The sequence below is a fragment of the Phasianus colchicus genome, chromosome 2, assembly GCF_987193195.1.
Source record: "Phasianus colchicus chromosome 2, bPhaCol1.hap1.1, whole genome shotgun sequence".
NCBI classification, from domain to species: domain Eukaryota; kingdom Metazoa; phylum Chordata; class Aves; order Galliformes; family Phasianidae; genus Phasianus; species Phasianus colchicus.
Window position 1 is genome coordinate 73617295 of NC_143437.1, and position 18774 is coordinate 73636068.

Sequence of the window (18774 nt, forward strand, 5' to 3'; positions counted from 1 at the left end):
AAAATAGAACAAAACAATGTATTTAAATTGTTTGTAATATCTAAAATTCACCTTGATAATTTGGCACAGTAAAACGAAAGGAAAAAAAAGAAAGTAAAAGAGTCAAAAAAGTATTTTGAAGCTGTTTTTTCCAACTTGTGATCACACTTCGGTAAGTGGTCTGTGCAACACTGTCTTGATAGAATTTTGAGTTATAAGTTTCTTGATGAGGACAATGTTAAATACAACATTTTAACTGTATTTAATAATTAATAATTAATACAGCATTTTAAGAGCAATATAATTATTCAATCTTATATTCTTCTGCTAAACTGAAAATTTATTTTGATAAAAATCAGTTTGTGAAGAAAAGTGGGAAAATTGCGATGTGTACTCTGGCATACTTTCCTATCTAAAGAGTTACATAGTTTCTTAAATCCTTTTTAAAACAATTTTTCTGCTGTTCAAAGCGTCATTTCTGGAATACACTGCCCCTTAAATTTACAGGATGTATAAGTTGAAGGGGTAATCACCCCTTCATGTTACATGTCATCACATAAACCTCTTCTTGGAAAAAAGAGAATGGAATTGTAGCGTGGTTCAAGTGCGTGAACTTGCTGCCTCTGGTGTGCTATGTGGGGGAATAAATGGCTTTCAGTCATGTAAACTAGTATCAGATATTCATCTCCTTTGAAGTCTAATAAGAAATGCACACTTACTTTAAATAAGCATCTAAGCATATAAATGTCGCGATCAAGTCATCAGAAAACAAATACTAAAAGGAGTTTTCTATTTACATTTTTTTTTTTTTTTCTGTCTGAAATCTCTATTTTGCTCCGTGTCTTTGCTTCGGATATGTTTCCTGCTGAGAAGGACAGACTGGAATCACAGTGGGGATCTTTGCCTTTTAAGTTGCTCTTTGCTTTTGCAGAGGGCTGTGTGCTGGAAGACCCAGTGTATTTGTCCAGTGTTTTGCTCGGCGTGTGAGAAACATGACTATTTAAGAAAGGCAGGAAACTATTATTTGGTCATTTTAGCTACATTTCAATTGCAAGTGCTGAAAGAGCAGACGGAAGTTTAAATACATGTCTTAAGGTACATGAATACAAATCAGTTCAGCTTTTGTGCTCCTTGTCTTTGATCAGGAAATTCTGAATCTTGAATGAATGTGTAAAAGACTAATTCTGAGTTAAATTTACCACAACTATAATTTCACTGCTTGTGTTTACCCAAAGTGCTTCTCTGAAATTATTTTTCTCCTTTTCTTAATGGCATACATGTACAGCTACACAGCTACCGTAGTAGATTCAAACTGTAGCATGTTTTACAAACAGAGCTTGATTTTATTTATTTATTTATTTATTTAAAATACAAACTCATGCCCCTTTGTCAAAGTCAAAGGATACATGCTTTGTATGCTAATTTTCTCTGCCAGGTAATTTAGCTTCCATTCCCTTGTTGATTTTTTTTTTTTTTTTCAGCATGACAAACTAAATGTTATGGTGCTTCCTGTCCTTCAGGCATATTTTTCTTCAGAAAGTTAATATATTGATAAAGAGTAATACAGGACCAGAATTTCCTATTATATTATACTGGTGTGGATTTAACTTATTCGGCAACTGTAATATTATCTTACTTCCAAGTTTTTTTTTTTTCAATTGCATAAAATTCATCAGATTAACAACAGTCACATGGCCACAGCTATACTGTGGTTCCAGTCCAAATGCTACCAAAGTCAAAGACTTTTCATTGTCGTCAGTGAGATTTAGATAAAGCTCATTGTTTTGATACTCTTTCCATCACTGCAGTACCAGATAACAGAAATAACTGCTCTAAATATCAGCGTCTTCTGATACTTTGCACTTCTGTTCTGAGAAAACATCCAAGCAAATATGAATATAACCAAAGTAAATTCTCTCCCTGTGAATTCAGAATGACTATTTAACTAGCTTTAATATTTTGATACCCAATACTAAGTTTCACCCACAGTTCTTCACATATAGGTGACGGCTTAGAAGACAGTTAGACTGTTTAAGAAGGATGAGGAAAAAGAAATTGAATAAAATAGTGTGGTTATAAAAATCTTCTGTTTTATTAGAAAGTTCTGGAATACTTCTGTTTTCTGTTTTTTTGTTTGTTTGTTTGTTTTGCTTTGTTTTGTTTTTTAATGTTGGCAGTGCTTGTAAGTTTGCCCATAACCTCAACGCTGAAATGGAGAATTAATCTGTTTCCAATTTGAACAGTGTGTGATCTCCACTTCTGTCTTCCCCAAACCCTAAAGCTCATGTAGTTGAGCAGTTCTTAAGCTGGCTTTCTGAGTTGTAGTCCTCAGCTTGAAAGTGTTGCAGGAGGTATGCTTTATGGGTGTTTCTGCTTTGGGAACTCTGACAGTAGCTGATAAAAGTATTTCTTAATGTAAGTTCTGGGACACCATACATCTTTACTTTCATGGGTTCACAGAACACAAAGCAAAATATGAAATGATCTTACATGTATATTTCCAATTGTCCATCTTCTAACCCTTCCTTAGAAGTTTTGTTATATTTGTTTCAGCCTAGTTGTCTCCGCGAAACTGGAAAAAATATTTGATTTGTGCAACTCATGCTGTCTGCCCTCTTCCTTTTTCTGCTTGTTCCATACCAGCACCACCTGTCCAACAAGTGTTCACACCTCATTTTTTCCTGGGGATGAGGCTTTTCTAGTGGTTTATGGCTTCTTTGGGTTTCTCAGATCAGTAACTTTTGCTCCATTAATTCCAAATCAACTGATTCAGATACCAGAACTCTTCAGTGGACTAAGCAAAGAGCTTCTCCAGTCTTTTTTCACTTATTTGAAGTACTGCAGGAAGTACTCCAGTTGTTTTGCACATTATTCTTCTCTTCTGTGGTGAAAAACGATGTCTGTTTTATTTCTGTGGCCTTCTGTGTTAAAACATTGTGCTGTGAACTGCTGGCATATTTGTAGCATATGCTCGCATTCATAAAAATGCCACAAAAACATTAATAGCACCAACTTGAGAAAGAGAAATTGTGAGCGTATCTTGCTTTCACCACTGTAATAGAATGGGTAGTTTAGATGTTCACAGCAATGTGTACTAAATACAATGGAGACAGAATAAAGATCACAGTAGTAGTCTATGCAAATCTAACTTTAATTTTGTTGTTCTTCTTTAGCTTGCGGACGTGGGTTCTACAAATCATCTTCACAAGATCTGCAGTGCTCCCGCTGCCCTACTCACAGCTTTTCTGACAAGGAAGGATCTTCAAGATGCGACTGTGAAGATAGCTATTACAGAGCGCCTTCTGATCCACCATATGTTGCATGCACAAGTGAGTCAGTTGTGAGTTTAATAGTAAAGGACATTGCTTAACCAACCAAGTGCCGTCATTTGTAGCTAGTAGTTTCGGTTGACTTTTTCTGTATTTGCAAAGTACATTTGCAACAGTAAATGAAATTGAAAGGCAGAGGGGGAAAAAATTGACAGTGAATATGGAATGAGCAGAAATGTAATTTTCACATTTGCTTGATGTAAATTTGGAAAATATTGCATGTTGGGTAAGTGTGTAACTCTTAATGGAATACATGTATACTTTTCCCATGGCTTTAAAATTCATGCTGGTTATGTATTTTATATGATATAATATCAAAATGAATAACATGAAAAATACAAAGTAGCTTATGAAGATTTGAGTTTTAATTGAAAAGTGATTGGATCTGGCTTAATCTTGCAACTGCAGATAGACTAGCCTGCACAGATAGGTGGTTCGAATAGTGGAAGTCTGCTAAATCCAAAACAGCACCAGATACTCTGTAAATCATACCGCAGCTCATAACAAAGAATTACCATGCTGATGCTATATGTTTAGAAGAACGAAACAATTCCCATACTAGGAAAACTATAAAAGGCAACCTTTAAGGTACATTAACCAATCCTTTTAATTGCACAGAAGAGAAACAGCTCGAGTCAGTTGCAGTAAATACACAGACAATTGTTAGCCTGATGCCTTAATGGAAAATAAATAAAGCTCTTGCCAAGTGAGTTCAAGGAAGCTTTTATGGAGCTTGTTGTAAAAAATAATGAAATGTTTATGTGAAGAAAAATGCTTCAACTATTTTCTGTCTTAGTAATTAGAATACTAGCTGCATGTCCCACTGTGGTTCTGTGCCTTTATGCTGGACTTTTTTTGTTACACAGGACCTCCATCTGCACCACAGAACCTCATTTTCAACATCAACCAGACTACCGTGAGTTTAGAGTGGAGTCCTCCTGCTGACAATGGGGGAAGAAATGATGTCACCTACCGCATTTTGTGCAAGAGGTGCAGCTGGGAGCAGGGTGAATGTGTTCCTTGTGGGAGTAACATCGGATACATGCCCCAGCAATCTGGATTAGTAGATAACTATGTCACTGTCATGGACCTGCTAGCTCATGCTAACTACACATTTGAAGTTGAAGCTGTGAATGGAGTGTCTGACTTGAGTCGTTCCCAGAGGCTTTTTGCAGCTGTCAGTATTACCACTGGTCAAGCAGGTAAGATTTTATCATTTGTATGAATCTCAACAGTGTGAGACTAAGAGAAATTGGGAACATGCAAACCACAGGTGTGGTAAATCAGGAACATGTTTGGTGCATTTGGGCTCGTTAATCTTTTTGCTTTGCCAACTCCTTAATTTGAGTCTATACTATTTCTTGGTGAGCTCTTCTGTTTATTGGCTTCAGGATTGCTTTCAGAAAGCTGCATGAAAATCTTAAAGAGGACATAATTTTTTTATTAAATATTTTTATTATTTAACTTTATTTATTCAACTTTATAATAAAATAGATTTTTTATATTCTGCAATTTTTTTATATTACATCATTGTATGCTATTCCCTAGTATTTGAAGAAAAAGTAGATATGACAGTCTTATGCAGGCTTCCGTTCTGAATATTTTAAACCTGTATAGGAGTCCCAGGTCATTAGAAGATGATTTGGATATGTTATGGTGTTTTTGGTGTTCATGTTTTCCCTCAGGATTACATTTCTAATTTATCTTGTATGTCAAAATATCTGATTATGAGATTCAGTGAGAATGTGATGGTTAGTCTTTGTTTCTTCTGCTTATCATAATCTGACAGGTGAAATGTCAGGGAAAATAAAATCAAACTAGCGTATCACCCCAGGGGGAATAGGGCTTTGGTTGTCTGTATACTCAGGGAAAAAATAGGATTCTCAGATTTGGGACTCTGAAATGGTAAGTTATTTCTTGATAAAAAAACATAGGCCTCTGAATCTGCAGTATATCACAAAAACTAACTTTTTATATTCTTTTATCTTAAACCAAACATTAATTGCAAGATCTGTCTGTCAAAGAAGTGCCTTAAAAATTATATGAATAACTGATGTTTGCTATAGGAACAGCTATTCAGTGTTTTAAAGAATATTTCATATTTACATCTTGGAGGAAATTTTTATTGTGATCAGATTATTCTTTTTTTTATATTTATATATATATATATATATTTATATTTATATAATTTCAGGTAGAATTATTCCCTTATACTATTGCTTGATACTGAAGACAAAATTACCATACATTTTTACTGTTTGTTGATTGCTGCATGAACAATCAAGGAAAACTTGGCTATTTAGTTAATTTACACTTTAAAGATAGTAATTTAAAAAAAGACAAGAAATTTTACTTCACTTTCTCTTCCTCACTCCTCGCCTACAAACCCAGGATGTTTTGTGTAGTTACTAAAGTTAGTCTGGAATGTTTTGGGGATATTTAAATTCCTTGTACTGCTTCCCTGCATAGCAAATCCACATTTTATATGAGTTTGTAATCAATTCTGCCACTGAAAGATTTGCTCTCTGTATTAATTTTGGGAGTTCCATTTGCACACAAAGAACTTACTCTGAAACTATTATTGTTCCACAGAGTATATTATTTTAGCATCTTGACTTTTCATCTTTAAAATAATTATTTGTAATTTTTCAAGGATTCTTTTAAAGCTGAAGCTTTGTCTGTTTAGAACTTCTGGTATCATAATTTAAAAGCTTCCAGTTGGGCATATAGAAAGAATATATACATAAGAAACCGATTTTGAAAAAACAAACAAACAAAAAAAACAGCAAAAAAAGGCTCTCTTTGTTACAGTTTTCTCCATCTGTAAGATGAAGGTAACCCTTATCTTATTTTATCAAGCACTTCAAGGTCTTCCAATTAGAAGTGCCATGAAAATGAAGCCTATTTCACCAGAATTACAAAATTCATGCTAAAGAAAATAGTCTTTCAGAAAAAAAAAATAAAATGGATTCACAAAAAGGAAAGACCTCTTTCACATTATTTTTACAACTGCATATTGTGGATCCTAATTCTGATTTCTTTGATTTCTCAAGGAGGAAAATATTTTAGGTGGAACAGATTGATGACTATAATTGAACAGAAAGAGGCTGGTTGCTCAAAGGAGACTGCTATGCTTCTGTGCTATTTTATTTTACCATGGAGAGAAGGAAAATGTTGGATTTATTTATAGCTGAGTAAACTAGGATTCATGCAGCTTTCATTTGTTACTATGTGACTGCTCTCTACTTTTGGGAAAAAGGATTTTTTCTATGCCCATATTGCTTTTTATGTGTGTAAATGTGTCTAACTAAACCTTCCTTACATGTTATTGTGCTAGCACAATAGGTGGCTATATATAATTACTGAGTTCACCAATTGCACAGAGGCTTGCAGTGAGATTTTCCTTTAGCAGTTTTGTTTTAATTGAATTGAACCTTCCTGGTCATATTCACAAAATTCAGAAAATTTTCTAACGATAATGGGAAACTATTGATAAAATAATGGGATTTGGAGGTATATTTAGTGTTTTCTTCACCTGCATATAACTAGCTTCCGATGTAGCTGAGGGAACATGTCACAGAAAATATCCAGGTGGTTGATTAAAAAAAATATGGTATTTATATTTGTGAAAATAGCATAATAGATTGAGTACAAGTACATACATGAGCAGTTGTGAAATGCTACCTTCCTACATGTGACCCAGTGCTGTTAATTCCCTGTGTTAACACCGTTCTGACCAGGCTATCAGTTGTCCTATGATGTATTTTTTATGCTGCAGACATGAACCATGAAGCTTTCTATTTCACTCCTTTTTTTGTTTGTTTGTTTTTGTTTATGTTTTTTTGACAAAAGCATGGAAGAACTGAACCAGAATCACGTGTAAAAGATGAAGTACACTTATTCTCCCAGGAGTAAGCCATCTTGTTTCATATCTTGCGTATTCAGCATCATGTAAAGATTACAAGATGTCATCCCTGCATTACAAGCTGGTCTATGTAACCCATGCATCCTTGTCGAATTCAGATTTAAATGTGACTGAGCCCTAGATACAATAGAGGAATGTACTGAAGAGATGCAGCTGGTGAACAGCTGACAACCACAACCTTTGCAAGCTTATTGAATGGTTGCTTACTGAACATAAAATTTGCTATTCCCCAAGTAGGATATTTGTTTTCAGACGGTACTGGAAGTTCCTTTTGATCATTCAAACTCCTTTTCAAATTTTATACTTTTTTCCATACATATGTCAAAAGGCTAGTGGAACTGGTTAGGCTTTATGACAGATGAATATTTGTCAGATTTTGGCACTTACACAACTTCAACCTGTGAAAAAATATGAGTTTCAACAGTAATTGTATCTTTTGCAAAGATACTGTGTATTTAAAACTATCCTTCTCCATCCATTCCTTTGAAGTCTAAGTGGACAATGGATAGATCTCTGGTAATGAATGGGATTCATCCAAATTACCTTGATTCTGTAAAAATTAAGATGTATTGGATGATTGCCACCATTCATCAGTGTTTGAGAAAATTTAAGCATCTGTCCTGATCCAGTTTGAGCTGTCTTTATAATCACTGGAAGGAAAAAAGCATATCCAAGGGAACACACATCATGTCTTACTTCTGTAAGCAAACATGACAAATGAAAGTTAAAATGTAATGCTCATGTCTGCTCCTAAACATGCTCTCTGTCCTCATGAAGGGTGCATTTCCTAACACTCACTCCTTCACAGCAGGAGAAAAATTCCCTACAACATTTTTAGCTTATGCTGCCCCTTCTGATGCATTTGATGCTGACAACTTGAAGTGATTAAAAAACGTGATTCAGTTCCATAATTAAGACATGGTCTTAAAAATCATTGTTTTTTAGTCACAGTTTATTTTTATATGCTGATTTGTTTTCTCTTTTTTAGACCTCCTAGAGTTCATATTTTCTGACCTTTTTTTACAAGAAGCAGATCCTATGCCTCACACAGCTGAATGAATGAATGAATGAATAAAAGTCTTTCAAAGTTGCATTATCCCAGCAACTTGAAAGGAAAAACATTACATGCTATAAAATCAGAACTATTAGCAGCAGAAACATTGATTTACATGGCAAGAAGAAATGAATGAAAACACAACAGAAAAAAAGCTATCCCTTGTGTTAAGCTATGTGATAGGTTCTGCCTTTCTTAGACACTCAGATACTTCAGAATTCTTGCTGAAAGAGAGATGTTCTGAATTCTCTGTTACTCTCCATTCCCCTTTGCTTATTGCTGCTCATTGTTTTCCTCTTTTCTTTTGTGTGGATTTTTTCCAGCTCTCAGTTACCCTCATTCATTTTTGAAAGTTTCTTCTTTCATAGTCTACACACTATTGACCATCTGTTTGCTTCCTGTTCTCTGTCTTAAACCTGACTTTTATTTAGCAATGAGCTGTCTCCCAGCAGAGGCAACAATCAAGAAAATTTGTGGCTGTGCCTTTCCCAGTCTTTTTGACCTCACTGTTGAGTACTAGTTTTCTCTCCATCCCCCAGACCGTTATAATGTCTTCCCATTCTGTTTACAAGTTCTTTTAATCTACTTTTCATCTATATCTTCCATCCAGTGGTCATGTCTGGTGATACATGACTATTTACTATTATTATTTACTATTATTATACTATTATAAGTAGCTCAATTGTTCAACTGGTCACTTCGGGTATATTTTCCCATTTAAACGACCTTCCTTTCGGTTCAGGTTTCTTTTGGTTTCCTGCTAGTGACTTTGCTTTCTGAGTGCTATTTCATCATGTAGCCTTCAACTGCTGATCAGCTTTCCCACAGTGGTATGAGTACATTATATACATCAAAACAGTGCTTCATTTAAAAACAATTGCAGTTATAAAAAAATATGTATATATATATTTTTTATTAAATGTATTCAACCTGTTGAGCTTAGAGAACTATTTCCTGTAGAAGGGTGCTTCTGAACACTAATTTTTCTTAATCCCTTGTGTTAAATTTTGGTTCTTAAAAACATGTATGCTACAATGGCTGTTATTTGGGCTCCCATTTTGCTTTGTTTATTTAAGGAGAGTTACAATGATGATGATGCTTATTATTATTTAAGATATTTTATAATCTGTTTTAACTTTTCTTCTGGACTAGTAGGCAGACAGCATGTTGCTTTTGTAAATGTTCTGCACACCATGGCCACCAACTTAAAAGTGTAAAACCAGAACAAAATGAATATCATAGTTACTATTCCTCTATTTTTTATATATCCTGTCAGTACATTTTTAAAAATGTATTGACTTATTTCTGTAGGAGTAAGACTGCCTATTGGTCTCAAATCACCTTACTGCAGACTAATATTACAGTTGTTTTGACAGGAGGTAGTAACTGAATTTATAACAGAACTCAGGTGATGGATAAAAACTTGATTATGAATTCCAGCATCTGTATAGCAAATACTATCAGACTGTTGAGAGCAGTTTTTTCATTCACTGATTGTATCAGGTCATATTTAATGCAGTAAAATCCACAAGGTTATAGAGATATTGTACAACTACTAGATATTGAGTATTACTGTAAGATTAGTGCTGAAAATAAATTATTATTTTTTTAAAGGATTTTCGCAAAGGAGGAATCAACTATACAGAGTATAATGTAATTTGGCAATATGTTACTTATGGTAATATTATACTTAGATGAAGCAATATAACAAGCAGTATGATTTTTTTGGTGGGTTTGTTTGTTAGGAGTTGGGTTTTTTGTTTCGTTGTTGTTTTTATTTTTGGATACTCCTGAATAGTCTATTGATAGTATTTACATTTTTTCTAATATATTTAGGTCTAACTTGTTCTAATATTTTTCACTGAAAGATAGGAGAGAAAGCAAGAAAGCAGATATTAGCTGTGTTGCTTAGGGTCTGATCCTGCACCGCTGAAGTCAATGGAAGTTTTGTCATTGACTTCAGTAGGAGCAGGATTTGAACCTCATGCTCTGTCAGAACACACAGGAACCAAAGCAGTGAACAGTGTGTCATCCTGAAAAAAATACTTCATACCACATTTTGACTGTAACTGTAGCACATCAGTCTGTAGCTGAATGTCATTTGAATTTTTTATTCAAGTATACTGGAAACGTGATTTGTTTTTCAAATGTGTATAATAACTCCCCTCTCCAACCATAAAGTTTTTTAGGAACAGGTGTAAGTGTTTTGGTTTGGGGTTTTTTTTGTTTGTTTGTTTTGTTGGTTTTTGTTTGTTTGTTTGTTTGTTTGTTTGTTTGTTTGTTGTTGTTGTTTTTTGCCAAGAAAATTAGAAAGTTTTTCTAATAGAAACGATATGAATTTTACATTTAGAAATAAACATAATAAGAATCTAACCTGGAGTTTTCAGCTAGACAGAGTAAAACTTCAGCTTCACCCAGCCCAAGCTCTGTATTAGATGTAGTCAGAATGAGCTGGTAAGTATGTTAAATATTTGGTTGCAACCTGCTGAGAGAAACCTGACAGCCACAGGGCACATTCAGTTCAGTGCACTAAACTAATGAAACAGCAGACTATGGCACCACAGTCAAACTGTGCACTACTAAAGCAGACTTCCACCAGTTACACAACAAATAACTATGTACATGAGGAAGAAAAGGAGTGATATGAAGTACAGTCTAACCAAGTAGAGATTTGTTTGCCAGTGTAAGATGCGAAATATGGAGAGAGTTTTTGTTCTAACGTTGCAAATGTAGACTGCACATCTCTTGAGATGCTTCTGAGTTATACTAATTATCTTCTTAAAAATAGTAGTGAAAATCTAAGCGTGACTCTGAAAAGAAAAATCAGTGTGATAGCATTACATTTTCTATGACAGTTTTCAGAAAGCTTTGTGAAATAGAAGACCTCTGCTTCTGACTTCTAGATGGGTTTTTAGCCCCTCACATCTTTCACTTCATCCAGTTATATTGCATCTCATGATCATAGCTCCTTTTACAGTGAGTGGAAACCAAATACTCTTTGAGCTTTATTACACAATTTGAGGACTCACAGTTCTCTAAAGACTTTGAAGACTTTCAAGATACATGCAGTGCAAAAAAAAGAAATTGTATGATAAATTTATACATGGTGGTACATAGTGTAGCCACATTATTTCTTGAGTAAAGAAGAAGAAGAGCCATGGACCTATGATTTTGGCAGCAGAACTGTATCTCCAGATCTTCCTTTTCCATTTCCTGTGATCTGTATTATGGTATCTGGATGGAGGATCTAGCTTAGCACTGAATTCTTATCAGTAGTATTTCATGTCCTCAATGTAATTTGTTTGGTATATTAGCCAACTATTATCCAAAATAATTTTGTTGATGATTATGAAAGTAGGTAATTAACTGTTCTAAAACAGAATAGAATTTTATAGGAATTTTCATAGGAATTTGTTTTAGTCAGAATACTGGGACGATTATATTTAGATCTAAGAATAAAAAGAGGACGGCAGTGGAGAAACTGAAAAAGTTTCTCCAAAAGAAACCCAAGAAAAGCCAAGTAATCCTGTCATAAATTTTCTCAAATATTTGTTTGTTTGGTGGAGCTTCTTGTTTCCCATTTGAAGCTAATAGCGACACATAATTTATTTGCTTTGTGAATAAGCATAGGGAGGATTTGGTTTTCAGTATTTACAAAATAGATTTAAACTCCTTCGATGAACAAAACTGTGGTATCAGTATGTCAGAATATTTTTCACTGTTTAACAAAAAAACCCACTGCTCATGAGTTCTAACATCTTCCGTAGAAGTTTTGACTCTGGATTTCCTAATGTTTTGGTGGCTTCTTTCAGATCTGTTAAAGAATTAGAGTCCCCATACAAGTCCTTTCCAATGGGAAATGAACACTACAGAAAGGCACTATTACAAATAAATGCTATCATTACTGAAATCCTGACTGAGCTTATATAAATTAAAAAAATTCTTTAACTACTCTATAGAATGAAACATTTCATGACAGCATGGCAATTAGCCAGCCCACCGTAATGATTCCTGTGGAAATCTTTAAAAGAGGGAAGATTACTTATACAGGGAAAGCTAAAGAAGTTTCTCCATTAAGCTTAAAAGATAGAATTAAGTGTGCAGCTTCTAGACAGACGAGATTGCTCACACTAGTGCCAGGTTAATTCCACCATTTAGTGTTGAAGTTCAATCTCATAATTAACTGTTTAGCATGAAGTGCCAAGTAGATTTGTCCAGCATTTTAAGACAGCGCATTTCTATATGTGTTCTCATTAGAAATAGTCTGAGATTCTGCTACTATTCTTTCACAACAGATCATATTTTATTCAGCTTACTATTTGTTATTTGTTGCATGTGGCAGCAAGCCTGTTTTTATCTAGGAAGAAAAACAGAGTTTTGTCTAAACAGGTCCGTAGGTGAAAAAAATAAATCTTTCCTTTCTGGTCCATGGCTTTCTAGCAGTTTAGGGAATATTGATGTCCCAGGAATGGATGGTTCACTTCTTGGCAGGCAAAACTGAAAAGCTGAGCTGGGACGGGGAGCTAGTACAGAATAAAGGTCTGTGAAGAGCTAGGCTTGATCCTTCTGTTGCAAGTGGTGTAAAGTAAAAAAGAGATGTAATAGCATAATAGCCATTGTAGACTTAGCAGCAGAGAAATCTCCTTCGGTAGCAGTAGATTCTCCAAGTTCTAGAATAGTTCAGGCAATCGGTAATTCTGAACAATTTTTCCGTCTCTGATGTTGTGCTGCTGTGTATAATTTCTTTGATTTTGCTTATGATAGAACCAGCCCTAGCTCCATAGGGTATATTCCTAATTGTACAGTTGTCTCTACTACTCTTTAGTGTATAGTCAGAATATATAATTATGTCTATTTTTAGAGGAAATTCTCAGGACAATTTATTGAGGAAACCATAGTTGAAGGCTGCAAATAGACAACAATAAAGGAGTTATCTTGAGTTCAATAGTTAATGTTAAGATAGGAGATGCTGATTATCTTTTTGTTTGCTTTGTTAGTGATGAATGGAAGCAAATTTGATGCAGACAGCAATCTGGTGGAATGATGCAGAGCTATCTATGAAAACATCTGTACTAATCCACCAATGCAGTAAATTACAGCTACAAGCAAAAGACATTGATCCAAGAGGATCATTAACAGCTTTAACCAACTGATCCAACTAATAGGGTAAATGAGAGAACATTATCAAGATCTAATTTTTACAGTTGTCAACTACAATTGCTTAAACATGGTAACCACTTTCTCTCAATTTCAATCATTTTATGACTTAAGTTTAGTATATGCTATTGTGGGCAGCCAACAAGGATCAATTAAGTGGTAAACTGCACAGGAAAAAATCCATTTATAGTGCACTCCATTTACCAGGAGGTCAGTCACAAAGGGAGAGATAATTGCTGCAATCCAGCAAAATTAATTGGGGATGAGCCAGAAAGGATGATGTATGTTCTGTGACAATGTGCATGACAGAGATGTACGCACAAACCTGTAGCTGCTTGCCTTGTTGGTGACACAAGGACAAGAGAAGGAGACCTGTGAAAAACAATTAGCATGGCTTCAGAGTGAGCAATTCTTAATTATCCATAACATGTCGACATCAGATAATTAGTGTCCCAATTTTTAACAATATTTGGTCATTAACTACAGTAGGATAGAGAATATCAAGAACAGAGCCATTTGTCTGAGCTAAGAGTTACATAACTGTGTCAGTATGTGAACATAAGTCAACTAAATCATGCTCGTGATAATGACACAGAAATCTTCTTATTGTGCAACCAATATATATGCCCTAAATTTGAGCTTGGAACAAACTGCATGTTATGTTTACAAAGGTAGCTTAAGACTGTAGTAGCAACATAAAAATAAAGTGGGTCTCAATGAGAGCTTTAGTTTTAATTCTCAAATGCTGCTTTTTCATCGGTATACTCATTTTTTCAGGATAATGTACACAGAAGGCAGGATATGTCATATGACTTAAGCCATTTTAGTATTAATGCTGATTTGGACAAGGTTATTTTTATCTCAGTATGTGAAGCTGTGTGAATGTGCTATCTGTGTATCTCTTCGGACCATTTTATTTCAGCTCCTTTCAACAGTTTTTGACCAATTTTAACTATGTTTGAGAAAACGGTAGAAATTTTAAAATCTTATGTGAAATGAACAGTACAGTAAAGACCTGTACCCTACTGGATGAGCTAAATTCTGTGCCAGACATGAGAGAATCTCCATTTCAACACAGAAAACTGTTAGAAAACTATTCACAGAACTGCTGGTATTTTTTTAATGTTAATGGAAGAAATCTTTGAAATGAAGAATGGGCTGTTTCTTATCTTTCTTCTTGTTCCTGCTATATACAGGCAGAGGGAGTGAGAGAAAAAGGGAGAGAAATGCTCACACTTACACAGGCACCATACATGTACACACATACATACATACATGTAGCTTAGCTTATTATTTCCCCTAGCCTGTTAGTGTATTTTCCAGATTTTTTAAGTCAGATCTCACTTCCTTTGAGTTGAGATGTAAGACTGCTCCTGTAACTCTTAGCTTGTCTTTTTAAGGATGACTCTCCTAAACTTTTACATATACTTCAAGAGCTTGTTGTACAGGATTGTCCACTGAACCCAGGGCTTCTACTCACACGCGTGCATTTACAGTGGCAGACCTTTCAGTTTCTGTATCTCCTTTCTCAGACCTGCTGATGGATGTGTCTAACATCTCTTCTGACAGTCTCTGTCTGTCATCTGAGAGTGTGTATTTTTTGAGTAGCCCATTTCCTAATGTGTCATGGAGTGCTCATTTTTCTCCATAGCACCCAAACTCCTTTCAGAAAATAGCAGCTGAATCAGCAGGCTAGATTCAGACCTAGTAAACCCTGATATTTATATGGAGAAATACCTTTTACTTCATTAAAGTCTATTTGAATTCATAGACCTTCTAATCAAACCTGTGAAATGAGGAATTCAGTGCTGATATTTCAGAGCCAATGCTCTAATGATCTTCCTCTGTGGACCTCCTGTGGAATTATTCCATAGATTCACTTGTGTAGATGAAATCAGAATTTCACCCTTAGTCCTAATTTTTCGTATTTCAGCTTAACCAGAAACAAAGAAGGGAAAGTGCTATTGCTCCTTGTATAGTGTAGGGTTAATCACATGAAGTATTTTAGGGCTAAACATTCTGCTCTTTGATGTTGGCATTAAACATTAGCATTTAAATCTTTGGTGGATATTTACATTGCTGTACTCAGCGGAGATTGATAGGTTTCTTTAGGGAGTGGTTTAGAACAGAAGCCGAATTTAGGAATTCTGCATTGACTCATCTTTCATTACTGAAGAAGCTTTACATTACCTTCCCTATTTAGTCACCTAAATTAACTGCAAAAGTTAGATGACATGAATGCCCTCTTTCTCCCACTCGTCATATATGCAGATGTTAACAGTAACTATTTACATGCTTTCCTTTAATTTCAAAAAAATACTTAACAAGAAAGCAAATTTAAATATAATTGCTTGCCTTCAGGACTCTAAGATTCTTTAAAAAATAATCTGTTAATAAGACTAACAATTCATGTTAATAAGACTGATGCCTCTTACCAGCGACAGAATTAAGTGAGACGTTTAGTGAGGATATGCACATATAGGGATATTTCATTTGATTAGTTACAACAGTAATGCTAAATGTGTTTCTGAAATGTAAAATATTTATTCTATACATTCTTTTTACTTTAATGCCAGCTAAGAGCCCCCATTAGGTGGGCTGCAGGTGCCTTATGTTTTATCTTACCTACAGTAATGCAGCGATGACCACCCATCAGCATTATATACATTTGTGTAGGCATTAAACTAACTCAGCCATGCAGTGGCACACTATAATTACAAACAGATAACCTTCCATGAACAATAAATTAGAGTAAGTGAACTCCTTCACCATTCTCCTGGGAGCACTTTCTTAACCTTTGCCTTAGAAGGTAGCCCAGGCTTACAGAGTATTATCACAGTCATAATGCTTTGGGGGGTAATTTCTAGATGCCAAGGAAGAAACTACCTCTTCACATCTTTGCTGACTACAGCAGAAGTAAAGGATGGAAGTGATCTTTCAGGCAGAGAAGTCTCATCTCACTTACCAGCTTATAGATCAAAACCCAGAGCTCAAATGCTCCTTGGATATTAGCAGAGAGGCAGTGAAAGCCTAAAGAAGCCAACAGACATTCCCTGTTTACAAAATCTTTGCCTACGTGGTTTGGTGCATTGCAAGCATTACCAGGGCTGATTCTTGCAAAGTTATAATTATCTCCCAAAACACTGTCCAGTCTGAGGCTGCCACTGGAGAAAAGTCTTGGCCCATTCTAAGTGCTGACTCATGCTGAACATTGTCTGGCAGGGAGTACCTGAGCCCCAACTGTGCCCAACTGGTTAACTATGCAATTGTACAGAAAGGGTGGTCAAGCCTGTGCGCATACTCCATTCTCAATTCAACCACAGTTTCGTTTCATAGATTAAACTCATTAAGATTTCTAGGCTGTATTTATAGATTAAGAGGCCTATAAGATTTAATAGTAATAGGCTGTTCTGAAAGTGACAAAACAATGGAAAAAAATCAGTAAAAACTCCTTTGCTAGAGGAAATAACATAGCTGCCAACTATGGTGAAGATGGTGAAAGGATACCCTGCCTCTCTTGGTTGTATTATCATATAAACTCCTTCAAATACAATATGGATCCCAAGACTGGGAACAATAATGTCCAGTTTCATAAATTCTGTTTTGAAATATGTATATGGTTCCCATTGGGCTCTGAAAAATGGTTTCAGTTTAGTCTTAATATTGTTGAAGTTTACAACAATATGAATTCTCATTTAAGTTTTCATTTCCACAACTTGCTATAAAGTGAGGGTAGAGAAAAATATTCAGGGGACACAGAAAATAGGCTAGAACTTATTTATGAAACATCCAGAACTGTTGTTTCAAAATGTGGGAAAAATTTAAGTATCTTTTGAGGTGATTAAATTATGGGAGGATTTCAAGAACTGTCTTATTCTCTGACTCAGAAGAAGAGGTAGTTTTTTTTTCCTTAAACCTGTCAGGTTTCTATGGCCTTTATAATGGCTGTTTGCTGTGATTAAAAATAAAAGGGACATAACAAATTTTCTTCTCATTTAACTTCCAGTGAAAAATCAGAATTACCTTAATATCACAACCTACAGAGTTAACAAACGTATAGAAACACACAGAGAGAAGAGTAATCATTCAACTATCCATTTCCACAGATTTTGCATCCAAAGTCCAAAGTAAGATAGTTTTGACATTTTCTATGAAGTCTGGGAAATGCTTACCTATGGAAATAGGTCTTTTTTTTTTTTTTTTCCCAAGTGTGGAATAAATACTTTGGAATTTGCACTAGCAAGCAAAAATAAATAAATAAATAAATAAATAAATAAATAAATAAATAAATAAATAAATAAAAGCAACCCTGACTTCATTCTGTATTTTTTTTCTGCATTTAGAAATGCAATTAAGTTGAATGTTTTTGACTTAATCAGTACATCTCAAGGGGACATTTGGTGTAAAAGGAGTGCAGCTTGACCCCTGTAGCTATAGAAAGTAAAAGTCACTGATCTCCATTAGACTGTATATCCCGCTGGGTAGTATCACTTGCCCTTTTGTTATTGTAAGCTCTTTCTGTTACTTTTACTGTTTAAATAAATATATTGAAGTTAAAGAGTTAATGACAAATTCAGGAAGTCTTGTCTTAATGGTGATGAAGTGAGACGCATTTTGTGCCATTCAGTGTACACAATTTATAACCCTGTTTGATTACCGCAGCATGTCCTCCATCTATAAGTATTGCACCCAGGGGACTAGTCAACTTATTAATTCATCACTTGCTGCCTTTTATGGTTGCAGTGCTCCTTTATGGGATAGAAGCAGAGAGGTCTAGTAATCCAAAAACTGCCAGCTGACTGTTTTCACTCTAGCTGACCCTTTGTCTGCAATCACAATGATTCTAACTTCTGTAAGGGTTCCTCTTTCCCAAAGGCTGAGGTCTCACTTTTTGTTTTAGAATGGGAACAATACAGCGAAGCCACACTCAGCAGCCATGAGCGCTGCAAACTGCAAGGAGGAAAGGCCTTCCACAAGCTAATCTGTAGCTTTTCTCTAAGTTCCTTTTGATTTATCTGTCACCTGATACATCAGCAATGAATAATTTTCATGGAAGGTGCACTTTAATTACCTTCCCATTTGACTAGCATTATCATACCCTATCTCGGTAATTAATCTCACGAAGTATCCAATTTCAGTCTTTATTGCTGGCAGGCAGGCAGGCCTTCTGAATTATATGTGCTTGAATGGGCATTGGGTCTGTTGTTAAACCAAATAGGCCATGAAACAAATTTTGGGTCTCTGTCTGTTTTTTTTTTCTTTTTCTTTTCTTTTGTTGTTCTTGTTGTTGTGGTCTGATTGCTTTGGTTGACACAGTTGAGATTTGCACA

The 18774-nt window shown here is 35.1% G+C and overlaps 1 protein-coding gene across 4 annotated transcripts in view; it reads left to right on the forward strand.

Annotated features, from left to right (window-relative positions):
* The window catches only part of EPHA7 (EPH receptor A7), a 155080-nt gene that overhangs the window by 49289 nt on the left and 87017 nt on the right, over positions 1–18774 (forward strand). For all 4 annotated transcript variants that reach the window (XM_090135997.1, XM_090135994.1, XM_090135995.1 and 1 more), the window contains 2 exons: positions 3153–3308; positions 4175–4510. In XM_090135997.1, the coding sequence (XP_089992123.1) occupies positions 3153–3308; positions 4175–4510 (492 nt within the window). The remainder of the gene's footprint in view (positions 1–3152; positions 3309–4174; positions 4511–18774) is intronic.